Genomic DNA, 18622 nt, shown 5'->3' with positions numbered 1-18622 from the left:
TTTTAATAACTCCTTACATTGGATGCCTAGCACATTAATTTGCAAACTCTCTTCTTATCTAATATAAGCATTTGAGATTATGTAGTTCTGTTTTGCTTTAGCTGTAGCCTACTAGGTGCTCTATATAGGTTTTCTTCTCATTCAATTCTAAATGAATCCTAATTTCTATCATGTTTTATTCTATGACCCATAAGTTCTTTGGAGCTATATTTTTATAATATTTTTTATTTTAATTTTTAAAATTTAATATTTTAAATTTTTAATATTTTATTTCCATATGTAGAGTCATTCTAGCTATTTTTAAAATTATTTCTACCACTGTTGTACTAGAGCCAAATAATGTGGTCTCTTCTCAAAGGCTCTTTAGGTTACAAGGATATCCTATCTTATCTGAATGATTCACATAATTTTCTATTCCTTCTATATTTTTCACTAAAGAATTTGATCAAATGTAATATATTAATGGATCAGGTAAAAAGAAATGAGGATTAGATATTAAAGTATCATTGGGAAATTGATCTGGTAATTTAAAGGCAGGAGGAAAAGCAAAGAACTTCTACTTTTGTTTCCATAATTTTACTCTCATCATTATTCTCTTATCCATAAAGTAATAAAGACTTCCTGTGAATTAATAAGCTGACAATAATAACATTAGGTTCATAGACAAAACTCCTTATGTTAATTTTTATGACTCTATTAAGCATGACTGTCATTTGCTCCCATGAGCACATTTCTCCCAAAGGAACATATATTTTAAAAGATTGAAAACAGAATAATAATTAATCAAATTGGACCATATAAATATATACCTACTAGTTCAAAGGAAAAAAAAAAACATGAGATCTGGAACTAGTAGAAGATGAGGATATACATACATCTCAAAAACACAGAAGACTTTGATGGGCAGAAGGCAAAACAATTTTGTTTTAACCCGTGCCACTCCCAGCTCGACCATATGAGATGACAGACTGAGTGCTCCTGGGGCAGAGATACATAGCAACTCTGCCTCTTTCAGCTCAGCTGGCATTCAGCAATCCATTTCCCCGCAGATTCACTTCATAGTACCTAACAGAAGGCACTTTTCCTTGAAGTCTGGAAACTAAAGCTCTCAGTGCCATTGAAGCTTGACATTTTTCTAGAAAGGAATACTAAATACATTAGCAGTAAAATGCAGTGGGCGCTGATAGGAAGAGAAAAGCCACGAGTCTCTTCTAGCCATGGTTCTCTGATTTATTTGGTTTCACTTGGCCATGAAGCCTCCCTGCTCTGGCTGCCTCACAACCTAAGCATATTGAAGCCATTTCTAGCCCACACAAAGGAAAATACTTTGTGAGTATAATAAATGCAAGAGGCTGAGCTTACAAAGGTGAATGCATTCTGGCGTTTACTCTTGAGCAGCTCAATATTCACTGGGCCAGAGAGGCATAAATATAAATAGTCTGTGAAGTATCACGGTTATTATGGTTAGGTTTCTGAAGGGCCTCCCTCAAATACACATAATTCTTTATTCACACTTTCCTTCCTTCTCTTTCCTACACCCTCCAGTGCCCCTCACCTCTCTGACTGCTTCGTGACCCTTGGCAGACGTGTCTTTTTGCCCTTTCCTAGTTCCAGTACGCTAGCTAGGTTTCGTTTCTCTGACAACCTAGAGAGTCTCATTAAAATCCACAGTTCATGGTTATACAAATGATGTCTGGATCTAAACTTTCATCTCCTCTACCACCTCTTTTTCAACTCCTCTTTATCTAACATCAGAAATGCTGGGAGTTTCGGAACCAGTCTCTTAGCCTCCAGGTATAAACCATCCCAAACGGTCAACCACACTAACATGAGGCGTCTTTCTAAAGAAGCAGATCCCAACCTCTTTGGCACCAGGGACATACATCTATGAAGACAATTTCTACAAGGACTGGGAAGGTGGGGATGGTGTGGGGACGATTCAAGTGCACTACATTTACTGTACACATTATTTCTCATCTAATGTCACTGCTGATCTGACAGGAGGTTCAGGTCTGCAGCCTAGAGGTTGGGGACCATTGTTCTAAAGTGCAACCTAATTATATCACTCTCTTAAATTCTTCTAGTGGCTCTTCTAACTTCAAAAGACATGTAAGACCCTTTATCTCTGAACCCTGCTTATCTAATGAGTTCACTACCTGTCGTCCTCCACCCACTGGATGCTGGAATCCAACCACATTCAGCTACCCTATTCTCTCACAATCTGTTGGATACTATTCACCTTATCAATTGTTTGCTCATTGGAGACTTAATCCAGTCTCTTACTGGACCCTTTAATCATCACCACTTAAACCAAGTCATGGCCACATTGGTTTTATTAAACATAAATAAAAACCATTTATGCTCATAAATCACAGTCCTGAGTCAATAAATCCATCACCAATCCACCAGTTGCCCAGTTCAAGGAATGCATTTTGCCAAATATTAATCCATTTGCAAATTGACCTTTTTGGTGAATTTATCAAATTTAGTTATGTACCAAAAACACAGTTCTATGGATTAGCAGGGACCAAAAAGGCTTCAGGGAATCCAGATTTGGGGCCTTCAGACCCTCTGTCTCTCAGTCTCTGCAGTGATTGTCCCTCGGTCTCTCTGTCTCTCTGCCCTTCCCTCTGTGTTGCAGACACCCTCTGCCTCCAGGCTCCCCTGTTCTCTGGCCTTCCTCCCCTTTCCCCACTCCAGCCATGCCCTACTGCTCTCTGTGTTCTTTGTTTCCTGTCCTCTCTGCCCCTGGGTTTCCCTCTCTCTAGGATCAGCAAGTTTGACTGCATTATGCTGATTCTGCTCTTCATTTTACTTCCAGCAGAGGGTCCCACCTGCTTTATCCAGATAAGGACAAAACTGTTGTTGCTCTGTTGCTACGTTGTGTCCAACCCTTTGCAACCCCATGAACTGCAGCACACCAGGCTTCCCAGTCCTTCACTGTCTCCTGGAGTTTGCTCAAATTTATGTCCATTGAGTCAGTGATACCATCCAATCATCTCATCCTCTGTCTCCCCCTTCTCCTCTTACCCTCAGTCTTTCCTGGCATCAGGGTCTTTTCCAAAGGACAAAATAAAACTGTACAAATAAAACAACAGAAACTTCAAAAAGATATTAACAATTCCCACCAAAATCAATGACTGGATTCTTATGAAGTTAAAAGAAACAAATCTTTATTAATTGATAAAGTTGCCAAATCTGTCAAAGTAGTCAATGTGAATTCAAGTCAATTCTTGCCACAAGAATTTCAGTGATGCTAAAATTTTAGCAAAACAGCAAATGACTCTAAAAAGGACTTAAAAAAAAAATCATTATAAATGGAAAGGTTCCCAAGTGAAATGCTAAATTTTCTCTCTATCTATTAGAAGAATATATTCATACACAGATTCAAAAAGATACATCTATGAATATATTCATAAGAATATGTTTATAAAGAGACTAAACCTCCCTAGGAAACTTACTTAGCTTTAAAAAAAATCAAACAGATCTTAAAATACTGTTGAAAAGAACATATTCATAAGAAGAATATAGTTGAATGTACTTTTAAAATATCATTTAAAAAATTCATAATAAAATATATTCATATTAATTTACTATACTCAAAACAATGCTCATTAAAATAAGTCTTTTTCAAATCTGTGATTAAGTGGGCAAATTATTCATTTAGCAAAGTAATCCTTCAATAAACTGGCAAATGGGCTAAACTTGGTACCTCAGCCATTCAGTAACCAAAAGTTCATCAAACCGGCCCGTAGCATATTGACTTGCTTCCTTTCTGTACTCACTGTAATGTCTCCTTGTGATGCATTATAATGATTGTGTCTCACCCAACTCCCTCAGGACATCTAATTCACTTCGTATTCCCAGAACTTGGCAGAGTATGTTTCATCTTATGAAGACTAAAATGTTGACAAATAAGTAAACAAATGAATTAATAAATGACCTTTACCCTGCCTTAACCTGAAGTTTTCTTCCTGCAGGCTAAATACCAAGGTAATCTGAATTTAAATGGGTAAGCCCAGTGAGAAAAAACATTTTTTCACATTTCACATTTTATGTCTGTGTTTGTAGATGCACAGCCTCATAAATAATTTGCTTATGAATCATAGGAATAATATCAAACTTTAAGCTTCTAGTCAAATATGGAACTTGAAATAAAATCGTACTGTGTTGACTATTGCCTGGGGTACAAATATAGCTTTATTGGACAATCAAAATTTATATGTAAAATATTTTGTTATACTTGAATTTGCCTTGTAGTTTTATGAATAACTCACATTCTCCAGAAGGATTTGGGCAGGATGCTCCATATATATGTAGAAAAGACTGCTGCTGCTGCTGCTGCTAAGTCACTTCAGTCATGTCCGACTCTGTGTGACCCCATAGACGGAAGCCCACCAGGCTCCCCCGTCCCTGGGATTCTCCAGGCAAGAACACTGGAGTGGGTTGCCATTTCCTTCTCCAATGTGTGAAAGTAGAAAGTGAAAAGTGAAAGTTAAGTCGCTCAGTCGTGTCCGACCCTTAGCGACCCCACGGACTGCAGCCTACCAGGCTCCTCCATCCATGTGATTTTCTAGGCAATAGTACTGGAGTGGCTTGCCATTAGAAAAGACTGCACATATGTACTATTCATTGTTGCAAACATGTTTAAGTGTTGCTTTGTATCCACCATATTGATTCATGGTTCATGATGAACAGTGAAGCCACAACTGCTCCAACAGAGCTTAAACATACTGCCTTTCCAGGACATAACAAGGCTAGATTTCCTTCAGACTAACAAATTCAAATTCCTGCTCTGTACCTACTGTTGCATATCCCTCATATTTGAAACTGATTTTGTAGTTGTGAACCATACTCATCATTCCTCCTTAGAGGTCTACTTCAGTGAACTATACTAACCTTCTCTTATTTCTCCCCCCACCCCCTTATAAGTAGATTCACAGAGAATAGACACAAAGGGTCACAGAGAGATGAATTATCCACTCTGCTAGTAGTGGCAGTGTGTGCATGTATGCTAAGTCACTTCAATCATGTCCAACGCTGTGCAACCCCGTGGACTGTAGCCCACCAGGCTCCTCTGTCCATGGCATTCTCCAGGCAAGAGTAGTGGACCGGGTTGCCATTCCCTTCTCCAGGGTATCTTCCTGACCCAGGGATCAAACCCATGTCTCCTGCAGCTCCTGCATTGCAGGCGGATTCTTTACTGCTGAGCTTCCTGGGAAGCCCCCATAGTGGCAGAGTAACCCCCAATGTACAAGGCTTCCTTGTATGAAGCGTGATGTTTAGGCCTGATACCCAAAATATAACATCATGTTCCTTCCTCCAGCTTTGAAGACAACTTAGCATGGGAGGGGCACCTCACTAACCCACTTAGTCTCAGACAGTGGACACTCCCTCCTCAACCTGGGGCTTATAGAAGGCCTCTTATACCAGGCCTGAACAAAGGCACGTGCAAAAGGATAGGGAAAAGATTGTGCCACACATAAACAGTGATCTTCAAACCAACAAAAGGTAGACAGGGCCTCTGACAGTCAGGATCTGATCTATCTCACCAATCAGATCAGTCACTCCTCACCTGAACTCAGGACACTATGTCTGTCAGGGAGAAAATCTATAAATGAACAATCAGCCTCTCCCTTCTTAGCCAGGCAACAAAAGTCCCGTCTTCGGAAGCCTGAAGAACAGGGAAATAAGGACCCCTGCTGTAACACCCTCTACCATTTCCCCAGTCATTTAAGCCAAGTTCTTGAGCATAAATCTAAACTATACCCTTCTTTTCACTTCCTCGCCATCCCCTATATTTTATCAGTCACCGAGCCCTAAAGTTTTATCTCCTAGATATTTCTTCACACATACTTTTCTCTCCATCTCTCCCACCTGATTCCTACATCGTGCCTTCATCATCCTTTGCCAGCACTACAGTCAGTCAGTTCAGTTCAGTCGCTCAGTCGTGTCCGACTCTCCGCGACCCCATGAATCACAGCACGCCAGGCCTCCCTGTCCATCACCAACCCCCGGAGTACACTCAAATTCATGTCCACAGAGTCAGTGATGCCATCCAGCCATCTCATTCTCCGTCGTCCCCTTCTCCTCCCGCCCCCAACCTTTCCCAGCATCAGAGTCTTTTCCAGTGAGTCAACTCGTCGCATGAGGTGGCCAAAGTATTGCAGTTTCAGCTTTAGCATCAGTCCTTCCAATGAACATCCAGGGTTGATCTCCTTTAGAATGGACTGGTTGGATCTCCTTGCAGTATAAGGGACTCTCAAGAGTCTTCTCCAACACCACAGTTCAAAAGCATCGATTCTTCGGCGATCAGCCTTCTTCACAGTCCAACTCTCACATGCATACATGACCACGGGATAAACCATTGCCTTGACTAGACAGACCTTGGTTGGCAAAGTAATGTCTCTGCTTTTTAATATACTATCAAGGTTGGTCATAACTTTCCTTCCAAGGAGCAAGCGTCTTTTAATTTCATGGCTGCAATCAGCATCTGCAGTGATTTTGGAGCCCAAAAAAATAAAGTCTGACACTGTTTCCACTGTTTTTCCATCTATTTCCCATGAAGTGATGGGACCAGATGCCATGATCTTTGTTTTCTGAATGTTGAGCTTCAAGCCAACCTTTTCACTCTCCTCTTTCACTTTCATCAAGAGGTTTTTGAGTTCCTCTTCACTTTCTGCCATAAGGGTAGTGTCATCTGCATATCTGAGGTTATTGATATTTCTCCCAGCAATCTTGATTCCAGATTGTGCCTCTTCCAGCCCAGCGTTCCTCATGATGTACTCTGCATATAAGTTAAATAAGCAGGGTGACGATATACAACCTTGACGTACACCTTTAACAATCCCCTAATTCTTCTTCTGATTTAAGTCTGGTTCTGTCTTTAATCTAATCTCCACTCTTCAGCCAGAGTAATCATTCTGAAACTCAGTTCTGTCATGTCACCCTCTGCCAGCTTCCCATTAACTAAAGCGTAAAAGCCAAGCTCATTAAATGAGCTACAAAAGCTCTTCATAACCTACTACCTTTCCAAAATTACTTGCCCCATTTTCACTGTCCCACACTCATCCTACTAATAGTGAAACTGGTATGGTTTCTGACAGTTAGCATGTAGTTGTAAATCTCCACCCTTTGTTCATGTGACTTCTTCTGTCTGAAATGCCCTTGACTTAGTGTCTCATTGGGTTAACTCTGATTCAATCTTGCATATTCTGTTTAAGGCATTTCTCCTCCAGCAAGGCTTCCCTGACCTCAATCCTTGCTCCCTGTCCTCATCCCTCAGGCTGGGAAAATTATTCCTCTTCTACACTCACTCTGTGAACGGCTCTGGCACTGAGTTTACTACCCTGTGTTGATTTTTTTTCATGTCGGTCTTCCTATTGGGTAGGGGCCACATGCCCAGTAACTAGAGATTATTAGCACTCAAAATAAGTATGGGGACTATGTACTTTCTATTCCTTCAAATAATTCATTCATCCTTTAACTTACCCATTAATTCAATTATCACTTAATGATGAATATCATGAGTATGTCCCATCTCACTCACCCACTTTCATTTCGCTGAGTAATATCCTGATTTCCCAGATGTGTTTAGCCTGCGTGGAAACCAATAATTTTCCCTCTTCTCTACACATTCCAAAGCATGTGAAGAACATTTGTTAACTATTTCCAAATTGTGATTTGTTTTTAAATTACCCATTTGAATCATTTTTATATGCTTCTTGTTCTAGTGACAGAACTGACTGATTACTCTGCGTCTTTTTATGGATATAGACCGCCATAAGTGATGCAGTGTAACGGCCTACTATTCTGTATCTGAGACTGTGCTCCCTCCTTTCTGGCTTCCACCTGCAGGAAATTCATCTCAGTATAGTCATTAGAATTAAATACATGTTGATAAATAACAGCAGGGAAGTAACATCAGTTTACTATCTTACAGCAGGTCTTTGAAGCCACTAAGACTGCCTTTTCTTGTTTCAAAGTCTGGCTTTAGATGAATGGGCACTGATTTTTTTTTTTAATTCAGGTTCATAGAGGATACAGTTTAAGAGCTTTCATATATATTTTATATTTTCCAAATAAAATCTCAAAAGAATGGGGAAACTTAGGGAATGGGTGGTGGCCAGTCTGTGGCAGTCAAAGGCAGGGCCAACCAGCTTGTCCAGAAGCACTAGGCTTGGGAGCTGGAAGGTAATGAAAATGACAGGCTCTCAGAACTTCTTCCTCATCCTCTTGATGAGAAGAAAGAATGGCCAAGAGTGACTGAGAGTAGGGAGGAGCCAGGAAGGCATGGCCATGAAAAGAGGAGGAACAAAGGCCTCTATTCAGCTATGATTCTTCTACTACAAAGGACCCACTCCTCAAGGAAAAACTTTGTATAAACTATATCATGAAGAAAACTTTTAAATAATAATGACAATAAGCTAATTGGTTAATTTTTTACTCCAGTAACCAGATTAATGTGTGTGTGTGTGTTAGTCACTCAATCGTATCTGCCTCTTTGCCACCCCATGCATTGCAGCAAACCAGGCTGCTTTGGTCATGGAATTCTCCAGGCAAGAATACTTGGGTGGGTTGCCATTTCCTTCTCCAGGGGATCTTCCTGACCCAGGAATCAAACCCAGGTGTCCTGCATTGCTTAGATTGTTTACTATCTAAGGCACCAAAGAAGATTAATATATACTCTTCCTTAAAAACTTTTAGAAATATGCTATGTGTGTGCTCTCACCCTTCTGTAGGGAATCAAAATATCTTAACAACCAGCCCAGAATGAACATGCCCCCCAGAATGTATGCCTGCTGTTAACACCAATAAGGCCATCCTGCAGCATGAAGCTGAATAGAAGCCCCAAATATACATACAATTATACAAATAACAGATATCTCTTTCCTCCTCTACAAAGTTCCACATTGGATTCTAGTTCTTTTTCAAGCAATGAGAGTGACTTGTCATGAAAATTTGAAAGGAAAATCTGAAGTCTGTCTCATGCATGAGACTTGACTTTTTGTCTGAAGATTAAAATAAAAATGGCATAAGAGTTTTTTTCCTTCATTTTCATCATTCTTTCTGTCCTCCTCTCTGTTCCCTGGCCCTGAAAACTTGCCACTTCCCCACCAAACTCAGTCCTGCACCCTAAAATCCAAAGCTTTCTTCTCAAAACAGAAACTGGAGAAGATCCCCGTGGCTCCTTGGTCTCCTGCCTTCCCAGAATCCCTGCCTTCCTACCCATACTTTTCACATCTCTCTCCCACCAGCCAGCACCTCCAGCAATTTTTCACTTCTTTTCTGCCTTCTCCTTCAGACCTAGTTTCAAATTCAACCCTCCACTAAGAAGCTTTTTACATTATTCACTCCTGTGCCATTCTGTCTTTTAGGAATTCTTTGGCGAAGAACAGCAATTTTGGATGTTCTAATGCCCATGCCATAAAGCAAATGGAAACATTTGTTAAATACTTCAAGTCAGTCATTCTCCGCCTACTTTTGTCATCTCATTTAACCATAACAGTGTTCAGTTCAGTTCAGTCGCTCAGTCGTGTCCGACTCTCCTTGACCCCATGAATCACAGCACGCCAGGCCTCCCTGTCCATCACCAACTCCCGGAGTTCACTCAAACTCATGTCCATAGTTACACATTATATCCACTTTTCAAGGAACTAGAAATTAGAATAGGGAAGTTGTAGAGCTCACACGTAAGCCATGAAATCAGGTTTTGAACTAGAAGACAGTGACTCTAATCTGTTTTGTTTTGTTTCTTTAATCATTGAAAAATTTTACAGATAGTAATAAAACTATCCAAACTTTCGGAGTCTGGCCTTGATCTGACTGACATTTTTGTAAACTTGCTTAAGTGTTTACCAAACAAAAAAAGAAGGCTGGGTCACCACTGGACATCTCCACATTTCTTACGAATCTCAAATCAACAGAGCTCTAAGCAAACCTATGCTTAAGAATGTTAACCAGAATAAATTCTGTCTATTACTACTGAGAGAAAGTAAAACATTAAGTTTATACTTTCCTGATATATGTTGCCATTTATTTGAATTAATGCTCCATTAGGTATTAGGGGCTATAGAAAGATCAGTGATGATCAACTGGGGGTTGGCAAAAGAAACAAACCCAAAGCATTATCTAAACAACTGATGTCATTGCTTTCTTTCTTCAGACTTAGAAAAAAAAAGAAAAAGTATTGACAGCTAGACATACACCCCAAGTAAAGATTGGAGACTTGTTTCTTCTCAGGGTTGGGTGTGTGAATGTGTTGGGATGCAGTGGTCATGTGCTGGGGTCCAACTGCACTCAGGCAGGTTTGGAGGGCCCCTCTCGATCTCTCTGCCTTGGGAAGGCCTGTGCAGAGACTTATTCTTTAGGGCTGTACTGAGCAACTGTGAACTTCATGTAAAACTGTATTATTTTCAACCTCAGAAATATTTACCAAAAAATCAGGGACCACGACCTCCTGGACAAAAGGAAAACTGTCACAGCACTGAAAGCAGGAGAGGACCGGGCCATTCTTCTGGGACTGGCCATGATGGTGTGCTCCATCATGATGTACTTTCTGCTGGGAATCACACTCCTGCGTTCATACATGCAGAGGTAACACCCCTGGGTGCTTGGGATGCTGTCTTTTGTCTTCCTTCTCCGTCCTCCCACACAGCTTAGCAATTCGGAGGTCCTCTTTCTTACCTTCTTTGCTATGAAGCACTTACAGCAGTGCCTGGCACATACTACTGTCAATGATGTTATCTAATAATAACGATAAAAATAGCTCTAAGTGCAAACCACCTACTATGTGCCAGGGACTTGCCTTACATTACTGTTTTAATTTTCACAACTGTTCTGTAAGGTAAGTATATATATACTCATTAAATTAGCAAAATTGAGGTTCAAGAAAGATCTAATATGCAGTGTCATTATTGTTGTTCAGTCACTAAGTCATGTCCAGTTCTTGCAACCCCATGGACTGGAGCCCGCCAGGTTCCTCTGTCCATGGGATTTCTAAGGCTAGAATACTGGATTGGATGGTCATTTCCTTCTCCAGAGGATATTCCTGACCCAGGGGTCAAACCCGTGTCTCTAGCATTAGCGGGTGGATTCTTTACTAGTGAGCCAGCTTTAGTATTTGGCAGGAAGAGCCAAGATTCAAACCTACATCCTGTTAATTTCAGAATCCCTCTTCTTGGCTCTTAACACCTCTGTCCATTCTCCACGCATGTTCCTTTTCCTCCACAGCCCTCTCTTCCGTCAGCCCACACACTAGCAGTTCTCAGCTGCACATTTCAACTTCCTGAGAATCTTTCAAAAATATTGACACCCAGGCCCCACCACCATCATTCCATAATGTCAGATTTAATTGGTCTGGAGTGGGACCCAGTCACCAGTAACTTTTGAAGTTCCCCAGGTGATTCTAAAAGGCTGACAAACACTGCTATGCACTTTTTAAAAATTAATTATCTGGTTTTAATTGGAGGATAATTGCTTTACAATATTGTGTTGGTTTCTGCCATATATCAATATGGATCAGCTGTAGGTATACATATGTCCCCTCTCTCTAAAATCTCTCTCCCACCTCCTACCCCATCCCACCCCTCTACATTATTGCAAGGAGCTCAAATCTGGTGTTCTTTGCACTTTCTAAAATAACAGATTTTGAACTTTTCTTATTTAAGTATTTGCCCTGGGTTTACCAAATAGATACAGAGACAAACACTAAGTTGGCAAGTGTGTTCCCCCTTAGTAAGCCACGAAACTCCCCAGTGTTTCTAGCTGTTGTCCGTATTGGACACTCTGAGCGTGGGAAAGCCCAGCATTACTTTAACTAATCAAGAAAGTCTCATGACGCTTCAGTTTAAAGAAATGAGGCCCTTTCAAATGAAAAACTGAGGTTTCAATCCAAAAGAGAATCAAGCCATTTTGTGGCATTCATTTCCCCACTTAAATTAATACTTTCATTTTAGAAGCAAAATCTAGTTGAAACACAGTAATTTGCTAAAATTAAGGCCATCATCTTTCCCATTTATGGCTGCTCTACCCTGTTTGATGCTTTCAGCTCTACTCCTTCTCAGGGAAAGCACAGACGCCTCAGGCCGCAGAGTTCACTGATTCCAAAACTGTTTTCCAATACTCACAAATACTTAGCATCATCTAAGACTTTTTTTCTTCCTTGTATAAGCAAAATCTGACCACTCGAGTCCCCAGAAAATTTGCCACACCAGAGGAGTCAGGGCTTGAATCCTGGCTCTGTACAAAATTGGACCTGAAAAGGGGGGCCCTATTAATACACGTCCAGCAAAAGGAAGAGCTATTAATCTGCAAAGAAACATGCTATTTTCTAATCACTCTGGGAATCAGTTTACGTCCAGAAGTGAAACATCGATTCTGGGTACATTACTTCCTAATCACAAATATTACTCTTGATCATAAAATTATAAATATTTTAGAATGAAAAGCTGACCAATGGGTCATTCGAGGGCTTTTCTTTGTTTGTTTGTTTAACCTTTCTAACTGAGAGGTCTCAGGACATGGATAGGAATCTGTTAATTTCATATAATAGCCTCTTTTCCACTGTGGGGAAGCAGTGCAGTACCACACAATGAGCCTGGGCTTTAGAGAAATACAGGACTGGGTGGAGTCACAATTTCCACCACCTACTAGCTACAAGTCTTTGCGTGCATTTGACTTCTCTGACCGTCAATTCACTCACCTTTAAAAGAATTTCATATTCAACATATAAGACAAAAAAGACAATGTATGTAAAGCATCAATTAGGATGAAAGGGGTACAATAACTGATGGCTCTTGGTATAATCAAAAGATGAAGTTATCTTTTCTCCATTTTTAGGAAGACCTTAAAGAAACGCATCATTGTCCTTTCACCTATCACACCAGACCTTAAGCCCCTCCACTCTTTCATCATCTCTCCTCCCCTTCTCCCTTACATCTTCTCTGCCTGCAAAGTAGCAGACATTGTGAGGCGAGGACCAAGGCATGACAGGAAGCAGGTTACAATGTAGAAATGCAGGGTGGGTACAGGCTCTCATGTAAAAAGATGCTGCCTTACCCTTACTCGTGAATTTTATAAGGAAAAAAATCTAATTTAAATCAAGCATTTGAAAAGATGATACTATATTTGGTAGAAATCATTGGGAAAGTTCTCAGATGTGAAGCAAAGTTTATCTATGTTTATATTGCAGTTAGCTTGTGGCTCAGCTGGTAAAGAATCCGCCTGCAATGTGGGAGACCTGGGTTCGATCCCTGGGTTGGGAAGATCCTCTGGAGAAGGGAAAGGCTACCCACTCCAGATTCTGTCCTGGACAATACTATGGACTGTATAGTCCAACGGGTCGCAAAGATTGGGACATGACTGAGCAACTTTCACGTTGACAAAGCTGCTCTATGCAAAGTCATACACGTACAAGTAAGTTGTATTATAGACTTGGAAGATTCTTCAGGTCAAGGAACTGACAAATGATTTCCTCTGCTTCCGGTTTCTGTGCCCTTGGCATCTGTGCTTACTCTTCTCCTCTCTGTGTAGCGTGTGGACCGAGGAGGCGCAGTGCACCTTGCTGAATGCGTCCATCACAGAGACATTTAACTGCTCCTTCAGTTGTGGTCCGGACTGCTGGAAACTCTCTCAGTACCCCTGCCTACAGGTGTATGTTAACCTGACTTCCTCCGGTGAAAAGCTCCTTCTCTACCACACAGAAGAGACAATAAAAATCAATCAGAAGGTAGGAGCCTGGCACACACTGCATCTCGTTCGCCCTCATGTAGCTCCACACCAATTCATCTCTGTCTGCAGTTTCTCTGTGCCAGCATTTCAAAGCAAACATGCCACTACAAAGTACACCCTGCCTCACCTAGTCACAGAGTTCATTGCACTACTTGATTCTTGCTTGAGAAACATTTATTTTCTGTGCAAGTCGTGGTCAAATCAGTCCCCATTTTGTAGCAGTGGAGATTTAGCCTTTACTTCCATTTAGAAGGGTAAACATCATATCCTTATTTATACACAAATAGATTAAATTTTTCAAAGCAAATGTGCAGCTTAATCAGAATTATATAAGCCAAAAAAAAACCCAACAGGTATTTGTCATATGCCTGGGAACCATGGGGTTAAACTGTATTTTGCTTTTCTAAGGTCTTTGTCACTTAGTTGTATGGTCTTGGAGGTGTAACTTAACCTTTCTGAGCCCCAATATCTTCTTCTCTAAAAAGGTAATAACAATGACCACCTTGAAAGCTCACTGTGAGAATGAGAACAGAGTACAGAGAGTGTCCAGCAAAGCACAGGCAAGACCTTCAACCCACGGTCACAGTACGTGTGCCTGTGCCTGTTTCTTCATATATGTTAGGTTCACCGAGGCTGAATTTTCCAGCACTAATATATTCAAGTGCACCTGTTAAACGTTTAGTATCTCTGTATTAAAGCTGCAAATACAATTTGCATTTAAAAGGTCTGGGATAACCAGTAAAGTGTCAGCAGAATCAACCTGCCATTATCAATTTTAAGTTAAATACATTGTGTTTTCGATTGATGGCAGCAATTTAGATGGCCAGAGGACTTTCATAGGCCAAGACAACCTGATGCCATTCTCTAATAGGACAATTGGCCCTCATCACCAGGATACAACTGTCACAATTCTAGTATTTCTTGTAAAAACTCTACAATCATCAGCAGTTAAATGATACAGATTATATATATTGAAAAAGCCCAAAGCTGTGGAGCTTGATACTAGAACATAGGATTTGCTTTCTGATATATTAACACAAATAAGGAAACCCTTGCCTTTTGGTTACATTAACTTAAAAGAATTCTTGCAAATATCTATGAAGACACAAGGTCTGCTCTGATTTCCTTTCATTTGTGGAAAAGAACACAAACAATACCAGTCTTAATCCTATTCTACAAATATACATAGCTAGTTCTCCCACAAAATGTGTGTTTTTCAAGATCCCTCAAATCAAGTTTTTAAATCAAAACTGACCTGTAATTATGGATACTTATAAAACTCTCAAATCTCTAAGAAATTGAAAATTGGCCAAAATTGAATAGACATGAAAAACTGAGACATATTTCCATTTTCTTGTCTTGATGTTTTATTAGTACAGCCCTGTGAATGCAATATGTAAGCTATAAACTGGGAGTAAAACTCATAGAAAGTCTCCGTTAAAATTTTAGAACCAGTATTTTGTCTGCTGTCAGCATGATACTAGGTCATTGTTTACTTTATTACCTTGTTTTTAACTGTGAGACATGCAAGAAATGAAAAAGTGCAGCTTAAGCACCTATAGAGATCCTCTACGTAATTACTATGAAAGCAAAGAAATAAAACATGTCCTGCACTGCAGGAAATCAGAACTTTGCAGTTCTGATGACTAATGCCATCAAGTACCTTTTCATTCATTTATTGGCATTTTGAATATCTTTTTTCGTATAATGTCTGTTCAAGTCCCTTGTTTTCTATTGAATTGATTCCATTGGATTGTTTCCTCTTAGTATTCATTATAGGAATTCTTTAAATCTAGATGCAAACCTTCCTGGATTGTTGTGTTGCAAATATCTTCTCTGGATGTGAAATGTCATCTTTTCACTCTTTTAATGATGTATTTGAATGAAAGAAGTTTCTAATTTTAGTGCAACCAAATCTTGTCCTTGTCAATATTTATTTTTCTTTTTTCCTTTCTTCTTTCTCTTCCTTTTCTTTTTTTCAGTCGTTTGACTGTCCTGCTGTCTGTTTAAAAAGTCTTTACCTATCCAGAAGTCATGAAGCCATTCTCCCAAATTATCTTCTAGAAATGTTATTTTTTTTCTTTCACATTTTGAGTACAATCTGCCTGGAATTGATTTTCATGCAAGAGTCAAGTTTCTAGATTTTCTTTTTATTCATATGGACAATCATTTGCCCAAGTCCATTTATGAAAAGACCACCCTTTTCTCACTGGATTATTTTTATGATTCCATTTCCCCTCTATTTTTTGGAAGTTATCTGTTCTGTTACCATTCTTTTAGTGTTTAACTACTCATTACAACTTGAAATCTTGACTAATCTAGGATATCAAAACATTTTACCTTCATTTATTCTCTTCTCAAGTTACATATTATTTTTATTCTACATGTACCTTAAGCCCATGTAGACATTATATTGCTTTTGCATACAGTAGTTATCTATTTAGATGTGTCCCCTTCATTTTCCATTTCCTTATTCTTCATTCCTTCTTTTATCTTCGGTCTTCTATCTGGATCATTTTTTTCTACTTCCTGAAGAACATTCTTTAATATTTAGTACAATAGCTTCTCTAAAGAAATCTCTGAAAGTATTCATTTGTCTGAAAATATTTTCTTTTCATTCTCAAAGTATCTATTCATTGAGTATATAATTCTAAGTTGGCTGTTTTCTTGTTTCTGTACATTGAAAACAATCCATTGTCTTCTGGTAAGAATTAGAACTATTTGGAAATCAGCTCTCAGTCTAATTGCTACTTCTTTGAAGGTAATCTTGGTCTGCTTTAAAGATTATTTTCTTTAATTCTTCACAGTTGAACTACTATTATGTGCCAAAGTGAATATTTATTTTATCTTGCCTGCTTAGTGTTCCAAGGGCCTCTCCCGCTGCTCCTTGATGTTCTTTGACAATTTTAGGGGGTCTTCAGTCATTATCTCATCAAATATTTTCTCTGCTCTCATTCTTTCCTGCTTCTCCTTTCTAGACTCCAATGGACCATATTAGGCATTCTCATTGTATCCCCCGTATGTCTCCCTGTCTCTTTAGTATTTTCCCTCCTTTTGTCTCTCTGTGCTTCTTTCTAGATATTGACCTATGTTCTGATTTGCAATTCTTTCCTCAGCTCTGACAAATCTATCATTAAACCCACAATCCATTGAGCTCTTAATTTCTCTTACTGTATTTTTCATTTCTAGAATACCCATTTCAATCTTATTTGATACTTTCTAGTTTTCTGCAATATTCTAATTTTTGTTTTTTAAATTCTTCAACATAAAAAGTAAAATTGTAGTTATTTTAAAGTTTATTTTGATGACTTCAAGAAATCTGAAGACCCAGTGGGCCTCTTCTATTTTCTGTTGTTTGTTTTCATGCTGCATTGTAATGTCTGGCTATTTTTTATTAGATGTCAGACATCACATCTGAAAAAATAGTTATAAAAACAATTTTAAGCCTAGTTTGATGTCATGATGTCATCTTTTCCAAAACTTATTTCCATTTGCTTCTGCAAGGCCCCTAGGTACAAATCATGATCACCTCATTCTGACTACATAAACTGAAATATTCAAGTTTGAGCTGAAGTCCCTGTGAGGACATATCTTCTTCAGGTTGACCATCACTCCTAGGATGCAGCCTTGAAGTGTCCCAACCCAAAGTCAATATGGGCCCTGATAGGTTGTAATGATAATTCCTGCCCCTAGCTCTACAAGGCTATCAAAAATTCCATCCAGCCTTCTGGGATCTCAGCCCCTTTTAGAATCAACAGACACTCCAAGGGGAAAGGTAACACCAAACAGTAGGCTCACCTTCTTGGCCCAGTGATTCTTCACTCTCTGGTTAGCTGTCCTCTGCTTTTAATCAGAAGTATAATACATACATTGAAAATACAGTTATTACCATGTCAAAAGGTCACAAAACCACGATCTTAAGGTAGCATGAGAAACATACAAAATATTCCTGGGAAGAAAATTAAAATATGCTCCATCTTCACCTCTCCTTCCTATTACTATTCCCCAAGCTCACCAAAAATAGTAAGCTTTCCTATAGTTACCAAGGAATGGGCATGGTTTTACTGATACATAAGGCCGTCTATGGGGTCGCACAGAGTGGGACACGACTGAAGTGACTTAGCAGCAGCAGCAGCAGCAAGGCCCACTACTGAAAATGTTTGATTTGAGACAATAGGAGGCACAGAGATATCAGTCAAACTTTCTGCTTCTTTATAGAATGAGATTCAAAAGGATTTTATTTTTAAATTTTCACACTCTCTCATATATTCTTTTTCTTTAGCTTTTAAACCCAGTGACCAACCTCTTGGCACTAGTACCACTGAAGCTGCTTAAGCTGATAAGCTGGCATGCTCTGATGGAGCAACTGACTGACTAACAATCTCTAGGAGCTGCAAGTAGGTTCAAGGGTCCCTGCCTCTCCTGGCAACAAGGCTGTCACTGGGATCATAAACAGTGGCTGAGTACTGACTCACTGTGGTTGTTAAACTTCTCAATGCTGATCTCCTTTGAGAGGTTAAAACTTTGTTTTCCTACCAGTTCAGTTCAGTTCAGTCGCTCAGTCGTGTCTGACTCTCCACGACCCCATGAATCACAGCATGCCAGGCCTCCCTGTCCATCACCAAATCCCAGAGTTCACTCAAACTCATGTCCATCGAGTCGGTGATGCCATCCAGCCATCTCATTCTCTGTCGTCCCCGTCCCCTCCGACCCCCAATCCCTCCTAGCATCATACTCTTTTTCAGTGAGTCAACTCGTCGCATGAGGTGGCCAAAGTATTGGAGTTTCAGCTTTAGCATCAGTCCTTCCAATGAACACCCAGGATTGATCTCCTTTAGAATGGACTGGTTGGATCTTGCAGTCCAAGGGACTCTCAAGAGTCTTCTCCAGC

General features: G+C 39.7%; 1 protein-coding gene across 2 annotated transcripts in view; it reads left to right on the top strand.

Moving 5' to 3' along the window:
* The window catches only part of KCNMB2 (potassium calcium-activated channel subfamily M regulatory beta subunit 2), a 318093-nt gene that overhangs the window by 289615 nt on the left and 9856 nt on the right, over positions 1-18622 (top strand). For both annotated transcript variants that reach the window (XM_088838986.1, XM_088838990.1), the window contains exons 3-4: positions 10426-10596; positions 13534-13729. In XM_088838986.1, the coding sequence (XP_088695112.1) occupies positions 10426-10596; positions 13534-13729 (367 nt within the window). The remainder of the gene's footprint in view (positions 1-10425; positions 10597-13533; positions 13730-18622) is intronic.

The sequence above is a fragment of the Moschus berezovskii genome, chromosome 1 (assembly GCF_049115385.1).
Source record: "Moschus berezovskii isolate FMDL1 chromosome 1, NW_MosBer_1.0, whole genome shotgun sequence".
Taxonomy (NCBI): Eukaryota; Metazoa; Chordata; class Mammalia; order Artiodactyla; family Moschidae; genus Moschus; species Moschus berezovskii.
This window is presented reverse-complemented; position numbering and strand designations above follow the sequence as displayed.